Source organism: Sander lucioperca, chromosome 10 (assembly GCF_008315115.2).
Source record: "Sander lucioperca isolate FBNREF2018 chromosome 10, SLUC_FBN_1.2, whole genome shotgun sequence".
In the NCBI taxonomy this organism is placed as follows: domain Eukaryota; kingdom Metazoa; phylum Chordata; class Actinopteri; order Perciformes; family Percidae; genus Sander; species Sander lucioperca.
Window position 1 is genome coordinate 26,409,085 of NC_050182.1, and position 13,004 is coordinate 26,422,088.

Genomic DNA, 13,004 nt, shown 5'->3' on the forward strand with positions numbered 1-13,004 from the left:
TACTTGGTTTCACAGCCTCGTTTATTAGAAGATTTACATTTTATTATCTTTATCATAATCTCATCTGTTCCAGGAACAGAGAGGACTACATCCGGACATACAGTACTTAATGCTGAAACCTCTCATCATTATATCTTTACTTATGGCTTTAGTCAAAGATATGTAAAGAAAACAAAACATACAATATGTAACTTAATCTGAAAAAAAGGAAAAGTTTGCATACGGAGGAAGAGACTTCTACTGTACCTCTCACACTTTAAATTCAATTTCTACATTTAATGCAACATATTTTCAAGCTCAAAAGACATAAAAGCCTGTGAGGATTTATTTAAACACAAAGGATAACATTTGAGAGGTACTGCTGCTTTGTAGGACTTATTATCAACCTGAGGAGAGACATTTCTCTGCAGACGTACAGATACAAAGAGGCATGTTGTCTCTTGTTTTCTGGGTGTGTTTAACACTGAATATGTAAATAACATACACCAAATATTTCCTGTTTTGAAGGGAGAATGTATTATGCAATATATTAACCTTTAAATATGTATGTAATATGTGGGTGCAGGCTATTTTGCAGGCTTCTGGAAGACTGAGAGATCTATTTTATTTTTCTATTTGTACTCTATATATTTGTTTTATACTTTAAAGATAGATTTTGGTTGGACTACCGTTTTAAGTTTCAGTTGACAACGATCGGTGTCCTGCCTCTTTGAATCTCTATGTCTGACGCACTGTGACACACAGTAACGGTGACTCACAAGAGCACATCCTGAGAGAAAATGAATACCGTACCTCACTGGCAATGTGCTGTCAAAGAACAACAATTTCTCTGGAATAATCAAAATAGTTTTAAGCTATCAAAATATTGAAATTTATGGTCGACACAATCTACCAAAAAAGCTCTGCTGGAATTCATGTAATACTTAACACACTATGATTACTGTGCTTTTCTCATTTATTGTCATTATTAGAAAAATATATTCTGTCAGGAAGTAATGATGAGACTTGAAATAATGTGTGCATGTGTGTTTTTGCATATTCTAGTGAATCATCAGTGAATGGTTCCCGGCAGCAGCTCTGCCTCAGAGGCAAACAGCTCCTTGTAGAGTGGAGGGAAAAGAGAGTGAGCAGTGAGCGGGTAACGCTGACTGAACCAGCGCAGCTTCTCCATGTGCAGACTGCACAGTGAACGCAACACTGCCATCCTCTGGTACAACTGCAGGGAGGACACAGACAAAGTCAGACATCCACCCTTTACTACAGTGACAAACACGCAGGTCAAAGAATAATATATTTGGATAAAGTAAATAAAGAGAAAGTATCTGCTCTGTACCTTGTGCATTAGACTTTCTTGGTTGTCTCGGTGTAGAATGTGTGTGAGTCCAAACTCCACGCTTCTTTGCACTCGCTGAACTTTGCCTCTGTCCTCCAAACATGGACGATCTGCAAAGAAAGACAAAAAAAGCAAAGAGGGATTTATTTTAACACCTTACTGTAAACTCAAAACGTTCTAGTCCTTGTTCACTGTGTGGCCTGTTAAAATTGCCATGCCTACTAACAGCCACTGGGGGGCAGAAAGGTTATTTGTGTGGAATGGATGGAGAAAACCACAGGGCCAAATGTGATGGAAAAGATGCTAAAAGGAGGACTTGTACATGTATTTGGGCAATAAAAATTGAATGTTTTTGTAATATTGATTACAAATGTAATTTGCTTAATTTGGACCAAAATGAATAAACTATATTTTCAAAATGTTAACTTTTTGGTCTCAAAGATGAACACGGCACCTGGTAACATAGACCAAACTAAATCCTGCAGAACAAGGAAAGAAAAATTTGCTTCCACAAGGTAAACAAAATGAAATGGATGTTGCCTGATGAAGAGTTCAAAGACAGAAATATGTTGCTTATCCTGCTGGTAACCAACTGTGACTACTATAGTGTCTTCACACTTTTATATGTTTTAAAACTGAGGAATAACATGCAACATAATTGAGAGACAGGTGAGCTGATCTTACCTGTGTTGATCAGCACCAGAGCACTGAAGAGAGCGATCTGCTGATCAGTGAGCTTTAGAGCACACATACCGTGAGCAAAGTCAAACACTGCTGTGATTAAATCACCACATGCTGCAAGAAAAGAAACCACAGAGCATTGCTAAACCACCATATATGTATATAATGTGCTCACTGAATAAATGGTATTAGAACTGCCTTTGTGCTTCAGGTTGGAGCAACGTGTAGAGAAATCCTCACCCAAAGACTTGAAGACTTCAGCTCCAGCAAATTTCCCATCGAAGAAGACGGTGTTGTTCTCTGTGTTGAAGAAGCGGCTCATCCTGACCAAAACCACCTCCATGGAGCCTGAGTGAAAAGGGAAGATAAAGGATTTGTTAAAAGAAGGTATTAAAAGCATTTTATCTTGGGATTGAAGGTGAAACTGACTTCTTGTAAGTGGCAGGTAAACTCACCAGTCTTCAGGAGAGCAATCTGGTCGTTCTGGCTGAGCATACGGAAGCCTGGGATGTGTTTTGCGAATTCCACAACATACTGCACGGCATCAGTCAGTCGGATGGCGCAGTGCTGCCACATATCATCCACCGACTGGGAGCGAGAATAAGATTGTTGGGGAGGTTTATTTCAATGTAACGTTCCAATCAACCAAAAAAGGGACTTAAACTTGGAAGTCATCCCACATAAACACATCCTCACTATCTAGTCTACTGATTTAGCGTAGCATGTTTCTGTATTTTATCTCTTTACTTACTGTAATTCTATATTATAGCATATGTGCTGCTGAAAAGCAAATTTTGGAGGACTAACAAAGTAATTAACTTTAAATTGAACATCCCGTGTGATCAAAGAGAGAGAAGAGGAGGAGAGGGGAAATTATAAAAGTTTTCTCAGTTTTCTGTTTGATTAATCAAAAGTAGCCTCAGCCTCAAGCCATCTGTTTTGTTTTGAGACTGAGTGAGGTCACACAAATGCAAGAGGAAGTTTGAGAACCAAAAAACATCAGGTATAGTATACTTTGCTCTGGTAGGCTTGGATCTCCTCTCTGCTAAACAGTTTCCATCTGAGAGCCTGCAGCTCCTCCGCTCTGTACTTGCTGGTCTCTCTGTGGGAACGCACAATGCTGGCACACAGCTCATCTGAAACGGAAAAAAAGAAACACTTGTAAATATTAAAAATACAACACAACTTTATTCAAGTTAGCCCACATTGTTGTTTGTTCACCTATGTTTCTCAGAGAGTGAGGATAGAGGCTGTAAGGATCCTCCAGAGGATTGTAGGGATGAATCGCCACCAGATCATGAGATGGCTGTCTGGAGTCAAATTCTGACATGAGGAATAGAGAAGACAAATAAGAACAGAGGAGGACGAAGGGAACAGCACACAGTGACGTGTGTACACACGAGTGCCTCACCTCTTATGTCAGGGTGTCCGCTGTTGTCCCCCCTCCCTTGGGATCTCGATGTGGGAGACACACCTGAGCCTCGGTAGATCATACCCGACACCTGTGTCTCGTTCGGGGAGCACACCAAGTAAGGGTGAACATCAGCGGTGTAGGACAGCAGCTCGGCCCCCCCGGTGAAGGAGTAGGCTGAGGCCATGGGCTGAAGGAGCTGTGGGGAGCAGTCTTGACGAGCCTTTGTGGGGAAGGACAAGAGAGACTGGGCGTCTCCCTGAAGCTGCTGCTGCTGCTGCTGCTGTTGTCGGTGCCTCTCCACTTCAGCAATCAGAGAGTCCCGCTGACGTTTTGACATCCGTCCGAACTTCACCGCTGAGGAGGACAAAAAATGAGCACATAAAAATAACCAAATGCTGTGAATGAAGAACACAGTTTGTGTGTCTGTGTCGGTGTGTTTGTGTCTCACCATCTCTGCTCATGCCCTGGTCTAAGCACTTCTGCAGGCGGCAGTGTTGGCAGCGGTTGCGGCTGGCCCGGTCGATCTGACAGTTGTTCTGCCTGGAGCAGGAGTAGGATACAGTAGGCAGCTGGCTACGCCGGAAAAATCCCTGAGGGGTGGTGGGTATGGCATGGTTAACAGAGCCCGACAGAAACAGGATTTTTTAAGCAGATACAAATATTGATATTTAAGACTTACAAAAATGTAATGATCACACATCAGCCATTAGTACGTATTCTTTATTACATAAACACATAAAAGTAACACATAAAGTTTTGCTTTTAAAGCTCTGATAAACAAACTATGTCACGGGACATGTTTCTAAATTACCTCAAACATATATTTGAAATTTCTATGCTCACATTTCTTGTTACTTATCAGTTGAAATATACAATTATTGGCAAATATATTGGTTAGCTCTTACTGGGAACTATGCTCATTTGCCTTCTTGCTGAGAGTTAGATGAAAAGACTGATACCACTCTCATCTGTTCAGTGTGAAGATGGAGCCAGCAACCGGTTAGCTTAGCTTAGGTTACCGTCTCAGGAGGAAACAGCTAGTCTAGTTCTGGCAACCAGCAAGTAACTGCAAGAATTAACTGCACCCGGTCAAGAAATAGTCCGATATATAACCCTCCCTAAAACCACATCATGTTGTTGTTACACTTCATCTTTTTCTACAGATTAAACAAACACGATATAACGTGTTGATTAATGACCTTTAGAGGTGCTGGTAGGTAGATTTCCTACCTTTAGACAGAGCCAGGCTAGCGGCCCCCCGTTTTTTTATACTAAGATAAGCTAACAGGCTGCTAGCTGTAGCTTCATACTGAATGGATGGACATGAGAATGGTATCAATCCTCTTAAGTAACTCTCTGAAGTGTATTTATTGCTCCTTTAATACTGATAAGTCATATGTGTGTGTGTGTGTGTGTGTGTGTGTGTGTGTGTGTGTGTGTGTGTGTGTGTGTGTGTGTGTTTGTACAGTAAGTATGTGTTGCATACTGTCATCTCACCTTGCAGCCCTCACAAGTGATGACTCCATAATGCACTCCAGAGGATTTATCACCGCAGATTTTACACGGGATAACTTCAATCTGAGCTGAATAAACAGAAATAAAAACAGTTATTTTAATATTTTCAAATGCAGCCCTCTTCTACTTTCCTCCACACAGGTGCTGCTTCACACTCACTCAGATAATACAATACTGAACAGGATATGAAAAGCTAAAATGTCAGTTTATGTTCTATGAATAATATTATAGAATTCATTATGTTTTCTGATTCATAAATAATTTCAATATCCAATGAAATAACTTAATCTCTATAGCATACAGCTTCTCGCTGTAGAAGTAAAATATGCCATAATGACACAGCATATTTTTACCCAATGAAGTCAACTGGAAAGCGATTCCCACTGTGAGAACTTCAGTTTGCTGTACTTCCCCTTAAACATATATCAATTGTTGTGTTGAGTGAACCAAAGGTATTTTCCTCTCAAACACCTCTTGCGTTAATAATAAAGAACAAAATAACCACAAAAAATTCTGAGGACATGGAATATTTGCAAATGGAGAAAGGCGGAGAATACGAAGGTGTCAACCTCAGAGTCCTTTTAAGTGGTTGACTGGCTTCTCTTTCACTGTGACTGTCCCTCTTTCATGTCATCTCTTTCTTTGTGAATCCTTCTCTGTCTCGCTCATAAAGGACACAGCTGCCAGTAATGCACTCTCTCTACCTTCATCACTGCCAGTAACGGCCCACCCCCCTCTCGCCTCCCCCCGTGCCCCTGATCTCTGCAAGCTCTCACGCCCCTCAGTCTTTTGCTTAGTGGCGATTTTTGTCAGAATCATTTGATCCATTGAAGAATCAGAAATGTCTAAAACCCTGTGTTGGGGACAGGTGTGAACAGTTGTATAGTATGTCCTGACAAACCAATAAAATGTTACTGTGTATAATTCACATTATATAATGAATTTAAGAAATGTCTCATTAAATAATGACACACATTCAGGAAGAGGAGCGTAACGTATTGTCATTTTCATACTAAATAATCTCTCCTTTCATCTATTCCTGTCACCTTCTCTCTCTTCCTTCCACAAATGCACTGAAGGTGCGAGACGAGCTCTTGCGTCTGATGCTTATATACAGTAGTATTTGCGTTTCCGTGCATAACTGTGTCACATTTTCTCACAAGTGTGTGTTAGTGTGTCAGTGTGTGCCCTCTTTATCTGGTGCCACAGGGATCAACTGAAGGCTCCTGAGGAGCACAGCCGGTTTAAGGTGAAATAGACTTTTTAAATGCACACGTAGAGTAAAAGCATGTGCGATGAAGCAGAAATGAGAGATGAGATTGCTGCAGCTGCTGCTGCCAATAGAGGTGATTAATTGACCTCAAGATTCACCATGATAAGGATTAGAGTATTTTACAAATTCACTGAGATACTGACACTGTAAAAGATGACTGGATTATTTGGTTTTAATAAACTCAACAGAAACCTTTCCTGCAAGATAAATATCATATCATATCATTTAAAGTCATCAGATAAAGTCACTGAGCTGTGACTATGATTGTGTTTCCATCTGTAGTGCAGGATAGGCAGAGAGAACATGAGTGGTCTCTGTATTTTTTCTACGCTATTTCACTTCTGATTGTCAACCTCAAACAACAGGAAATCCACTGTGACCCACAACCTTTCACTGATCACGCACATAGTCACACACACAAACACACACAGCAATCACAATGCTCCTCCATCAACTGTCCACGCAATCATAGATTTTATCATTTTTTATAAGACAACCTACCGACACAGCAGTGTGGAAAGCAGGATCAAGTTAATAAATCATCTTTTTTGGTGACAAACTCTAAAAAACAATCTACCTTTGATTGGCCTGAGAGTATCAAGACACCAGTATCTAATATATGGAAATGAACTTAACAGCAGATAAACAAAGCAGATTGTATTATGGTCCCACCTTGTTATCTCCTGCCACAGGCTAAGACCAATCAAACCCAGCATCTCCTAGTGTGTGTGTGTGTGTGTGTGTGTGTGTGTGTGTGTGTGTGTGTGTGTGTGTGTGTGTGTGAGTGTGTGTGTGAGTGAGTGAGTGAGAGATAAAATACTGAAAAAGAACTAGACCACCTTTATTTCTTCCATTAGTGTTTTTATCAGTGACAGAGAAGGTTTCTTTGTTTGTAGCAGCCAATATGGCTGAAAGACAGTGCTTGTTTTACAAATACATGTAAATTTAATCTAGAATATTCTACTTTTTTTTTTACTGGCAAATGCTTAACATAGTGTATATTGGTTTAGCGTAATGTGGTAGGCCTGCTCAACCCCTCAGCATGACCCAATTAATAAGGTTAACAATATATTTCTACAGTAAATCTTGTGTGCTTATGTGGTCAATTCAATAATGAAGATTCATTTTGTTTTCCAGTCTACCAAGTAGCACTATTTACTTTAGTTGCATTATGTCATTGTTTACAATATCTCTTGACAAACCCTCAACATTTTATATTTCCATTGCGTTTCAGTAACACCGTACAATATGAAACTAACCATAAACACACCACACAAAGCTGCATTACATCTTCATACTGAAGAGAGACAAGACATTCAAACAAAACAACCCATCCAATATATTTCAATTGTTCATCCTAAAATCAATGCATTATGTGCGAGATGATGTTAAGAAGTAAAGATGTTTGAGTACAGTAGTGCAGTGGTGGAAATGTTCTGGTTTGGGTTGTCAAAATAAAAGAATGCCACCTCCCACGCTTCCGCATACAAAGTATACCAGGACACTGCTGTGCAGAGATGGACTGATTTACATCTTTTGATCAGGTTTTAGAGTGATCAATGAAAAACGAAGCACATTTTGTCAGAGTCGCCATACGAACAACGGAAGCTTCCGTGTATAACGGCAAACAGACACTATGAAACATTCAAGGTTTCTCATGAGTGTTATAACTTCCTGCTGAACGCTGGACAATAATTTTGGTTCTCAATTTTTATAATTCTTGTCAAGCTAGATGACAAGACAAAGTAAAGAGTACTACCTCCTAACAGAACAAGAACAAGCCTGAAAAGGCGAAAAAGAGTCATCAATATGTATCATTTAAAATATACTGAGGAAATCATATAGAAAGAAAAGAAAATGTAAGTAAAGTTTTAATCTCTGAATTACAACCTAGAAAGAGTTTATTTCAGTTTGTGGTGTGTGTGTGTGTGTGTGTGTGTGTGTGTGTGTGTGTGTGTGTGTGTGTGTGTGTGTGTGTGTGTGAGACACAAATTGCCACTCAATTTTTCAGTCACAGCCTAAAACCACCTGTCAGCAGTCTGGTCTTTGCACTGTAAACGGACAAAAAACCTAAACTTTCCTCTGACGGAAGCTTACCTTTGCTACATATGCAAGCAAGAGTGCAAACAAAGTTTGTATACACACCTCTCTCACACTCACACACACACACACACACACACACACACACACACAGACAGACAGACTAACAAACAGATTGTGTTTGTGAGAGATCAAAAGGCTTTTAAAGTTTTCAAACAACACGTTATTAAACCTAAGTCAGGAGGATTATACACAATTTATGATCCTTTTATTTATTGACAACACCACTGCAAGTTAAATGTTTTTATAACTCACATAAAATCATTTAAATCATAATTCATGTCATTATTATTAATAATAAAGAAAGCTTTTTTGTTGGTGTCGCAATCGCAAAAGATTTAAATTGAGTGACTTGCTGAGGCAAGATGTTTGCATCATTCATCATCACTTAGGTAATACCAAGACCTCACTAGATTTTATATTCTATCAAAATGTATATGGGGAAGAAAGTAAATTGTGATATCTTGGTAATTAACAAAATATATGCATACTACTAATATATAAAATGCATGCTTTTCTCATTACAAATACAGTAAATTAAAGGTAAATGTCATACCAAATCCAACTTTAGATTAATTAGCCCTGCCGTGCAGAGCAGAAAACAAACTTTAAATGCTCTAAAGATTACTTACTGAAACTAAATTAAAATATGCCTGTCCGAATGAATTTCCTTTACAAGAAGAAATGCTTTGGGAATATCTTAATCCTAACTGTAAACTGTAAATAAGGATCTAAGACAAAACCTAAAAAAGAGAAACAAACAGAAAGAAACATAACTATTGATCATCAGATTAAATAAAAGTTATGAGATAGGAAGTATTTCTTACCACCCTTCTGTATTGAATATTTTGTTACTACACATTTCTGGTTACATATATTTTAATGCTGACTGCAGGTCTACAGGTCTTTATGTTTTTGAATCAAACTGTGCTGGCTGTAACATAAATGTGAGAACTCAGTAGGAGTTTCATTCATTATTTGACGACAACAACATAGTGAGAACATCTACCTACAGTAACTTATCTGAGAAACGAAATTGTCAAAGCCGATCTGAACACCCATTAGCATCAGATTTACCATATTTTACTTTGAAGCTGAACTTGGGGGGGTTAAGAGGTAATGTTTTGACAGTAGCAAAGGGTGAATCAGCTCAAGTGTTGTATTTCTTTTACCATATTTTGGGGGGGAATGTGTCACCTGCGATTTTGATGTTAGCTTTGATCTAAAGCCAACCGCTTTTGCTGCTTTGGAAGTGCAGAGGAACAAGGAAATCCTTTCTGATAAAGAAACTGTATAAGAATCTACACAGGAATCTCCCGAACACAACAACAAAGCCATACAAAATGTGTGTGTGCGAAAATTCTGACAGCATCAAGTGAGTGTGTAACACCAGAGATTTAGATGATAAATGAAATGTTTACTGCTGAATTGAACACACAAAAAGTTATATTGTCAGCAATGGGAGCCTCCTTTTCTCTTTTTCATGCACACAGTATCCACACACAGCTGCAGGGCTGAGATATGCTATATCTAGGCGCCATCTAAAAAACACCTGCGGATCCGTGTGTGCTTCTACATCTATATGTGTGTGTGTGTGTGTGTGTGTGTGTGTGTGTGTATGTGTTTGCTTGCTTACTTGCTTGCTTGCATGTTGCAATAGAGAAAGAGTGCGTAAGCAACTTGCATTGAAAAGAATAATTTCTCTTTATCTGTCTCTTCTTCGCTTCTGGGTGTTGTGTGTGTTTTACTTTGTTTAGGAAATCATATCTTTCAATCATTTTCATGATCACATTTTTACAACAATATCAGCATTTCCTCTGCATCCTGTCTACTGTATGTGTATGAAGTCAGTCCATTCAAACTGATGCACTGCGGTTGTGAAGCATCCTGTTTTCCTGTCTCTTTCGTTTTTAAGTATTCAGTGGAAGTGTTTGCAAAAGGGTTTGAAACATCTCAAATATCATATTAATTGTTAATTATATTACTTATCATGAAAATATAATGACTCTAAACAAAATGCATGTGCAGATCAACTCAAAATGTATGAAATGTGTTGCAAAACGTATACATTTTAACTTTTTGTTCTTGTTCATGTGGGAGGCAGAGAGGGAAGAAATATCTGAGACATGATTCAAATCTTAAATCTATCAAAGAGAGCTCAAAATTGAGTCATGTTACCAAACCCTAAAAGTGAAACACATATATTGATGCGAACATACCCAACAGTCAGCCAATCTTGAACTCTGGAGAAACCCAATGAAGTTTCAAAACAAATATGAACATCTGCGTTCATAAGGTGTACTTTAAACTGTACGTACACGCGTGTAATCTCTTACAGAGCTACTTAAAATATGGCTGATTAAAGCTTAAACATCAAATAAATGTTCAAATCAACTTCAAGAAAGTTTTCCCTGTGCGACCCAGTGTTACTTTAAAAATGAAAAGTGGAATAAGCTTCATCACACAGCATAATAAAGTTAAAAAACTTTGACGTGTTTGAACCCACAGGTGTCTAAGTGCATGAATACAGTTATTTCAGATTTGATTTAAAACCTAAACATGATTGACATTATTAGACATCTTTATAACTACATGGTGCATCAGAAGCATCGGGTTGCAGTAATCACTTTCTATCTAACTATAAAATCAGGATTGAAAAGAAGCTTTGATGAGTAAAAAGCATGTAATTAATCTAATTGATAACACATCTTTGATTGAACTGCCCACACATACACACACAACACACATACACACTCACACACTTCATCCCTACCTCGCATCATCCTTCACTTGTCTCGACGTTTGTCCCACTTTCACAAACTCACTTGTCCTCTCACTTTGTCTAACAATACTCTTTCTTTTTAAACACTTTTTTCGCACCACCTATTCTTTCAATCTTTCTTCTTTTTTTCGTTCGTCCTTTTAGCGAGCCGGGTCAGGTGCTCACTGCAACTTCAGCACACATATTCAGACTTTTGAGTGTCAGTCACCGCCTCACCTTCCTTGTTAGCGTGTGACTGTGTGTGTGTGTGTGTGTGTGTGTGTGTGTGTGTGTGTGTGTGTGTGTGTTTGAGAGAGAGAGAGAGGAGAAAGAGACAAAGAAAGGGGGGGACTGTCCCCTGCCCTGGCTTCTTTTTCAAGGTACTTTTTCCTTATACCTTTGTTGTTATCCTTCGCCCCCTCACTCTACACCACACGTTTAAAAAAATGTGTTTTGTGTCTGGCACCTTTAAGACTCTCCCTGAGAATTTCAATCAAACCATTTTCAACAGGAATACCTGGGGCTCCAGTAAAAACATGTAAGTTACAGAAGGATTTCAGTAAAGTGAAATTGTATTTATTCTCAAACACACATTTGAATTTTTATTTGTTTAAATTTTCCTGTCGATGCTTATGATGCACATGGGTGTTTCAAAAAATGTATTGACATGTTTTACTTGAGTAAAAGTATCAATACCACACAATTAAATGACTCTCTTATAAGTTAACGTTCAGAATTGTACTTATTGTATGTAAAAGTGCAAAAGTATGGCAGGCATGTATCCAAAGTAAAATAATGAGTTTTATATCATATTACTGGACTATTATTACTGATGCATTAATCTCAATGCAAGGGGTATATGTAAATGTAAGCAGCATTTCAATTTTGCAGCTGGTCGAGATGGAGGAAACTTTAACTACTTTATATAGTTTAATCTATAACAATGTATCATATATATTTTATAGTAACTATATCTATCAGACAAATGTAGAACAGTATCTCCCTGTTAAATGTAGTGGGGTAGAAGAATAAAGTAGCAGAAAATTGAAATACTCAAGTACAATTATAGTTAAAATTACAGTACTTGAGTATGTATACTTAGTTATCTTTCTCTCCCTCTATCATCCCTCCATCTATAGCACCGGACTGATGCACCGAACGACACAAGATCACCATAGCGCTATATCTCAACCCCCCCCCCCACCCCCCTTCCCCACCACTTCCGAAACAAAATCCAACATGATTTTAGATTTTAGTAGGTATTATTTAAGCTCAATTTGTTTATCATCACACCACCTAACATGAAGGTTGGTGGTGTGTTACACACAGCATCTCCACACATGATAACATACCCAGGTGTGCTCAAGTTGTGGCAGAAAGTGTTAAACCAAAGAAGTTAAAAAAAGACGAGATGTTATCGCTGTCATCTGCATTCAGATGCCAAAGTGCCACAGCCATAGTAGTTGGTATTTTCATCAATCTGTGTGTGTGTGTGTGTGTGTGTGTGTGTGTGTGTGAGGGGGGCAGCACAGGCGCAACACACAGCACACACACTGTGTTGCTAATGGCCCAACTCCAGCGACACCACGCGTGTGTGTTTGTGTGACTTGCTATACAGGTGCAATGTTATATGTTCACTAACTATAACCACAATGCATGCAAAAATATCTAGCACAAACTCAATGTCATACACACACATGCACACACAAATGCTTACACACAGTATTCCATAGAGAACTTACTCAAATGAAGCTTCTTGAACACGGCTCCTCCTGACGGAGACAAAATATAGTTAGTGTTACTGTATATCTAAGGTTTATAACAAGCTGTACTACATATGAGCATCCAGGTCAATATTTGAGAAACAGAACACGCAGTGTGCTCAAAAGCTTCACTTAATTAAACTCAGGTTAAACCCCAAACTGAA

The 13,004-nt window shown here is 38.7% G+C and overlaps 1 protein-coding gene and 1 long non-coding RNA gene across 8 annotated transcripts in view; one reads left to right on the forward strand and one right to left on the reverse strand.

The window, feature by feature from the left end:
* The window catches only part of rorc (RAR-related orphan receptor C), a 19,107-nt gene continuing 6,103 nt past the window's right edge, over positions 1–13,004 (reverse strand). For 3 of the 6 annotated variants that reach the window (XM_031299254.2, XM_031299253.2, XM_031299251.2), the window contains 11 exons: positions 12,820–12,849; positions 4,926–5,011; positions 3,877–4,018; positions 3,426–3,782; positions 3,236–3,337; positions 3,029–3,150; positions 2,470–2,602; positions 2,255–2,362; positions 2,018–2,128; positions 1,334–1,443; positions 1–1,216 (listed from right to left, as the gene is read on the reverse strand). In XM_031299254.2, coding sequence (XP_031155114.1) covers positions 1,052–1,216; positions 1,334–1,443; positions 2,018–2,128; positions 2,255–2,362; positions 2,470–2,602; positions 3,029–3,150; positions 3,236–3,337; positions 3,426–3,782; positions 3,877–4,018; positions 4,926–5,011; positions 12,820–12,849 — 1,466 coding nt within the window. In that variant the 3' untranslated portion in view covers positions 1–1,051. Of the gene's footprint in view, positions 1,217–1,333; positions 1,444–2,017; positions 2,129–2,254; positions 2,363–2,469; positions 2,603–3,028; positions 3,151–3,235; positions 3,338–3,425; positions 3,783–3,876; positions 4,019–4,925; positions 5,012–11,089; positions 11,297–12,819; positions 12,850–13,004 lie in introns of those variants that run through there. The other 3 variants (XM_031299256.2, XM_031299255.2, XM_031299257.2) reach the window with 2 other exon arrangements.
* Positions 9,893–13,004, forward strand: part of LOC118496039 — a 24,696-nt gene continuing 21,584 nt past the window's right edge. Inside the window, exon 1 of one of the 2 annotated variants that reach the window (XR_004898503.1) lies at positions 9,893–9,922. This is a non-coding gene — a long non-coding RNA (uncharacterized LOC118496039). Of the gene's footprint in view, positions 9,927–13,004 lie in introns of both variants that reach the window. The other variant, XR_004898508.1, reaches the window with a different exon arrangement.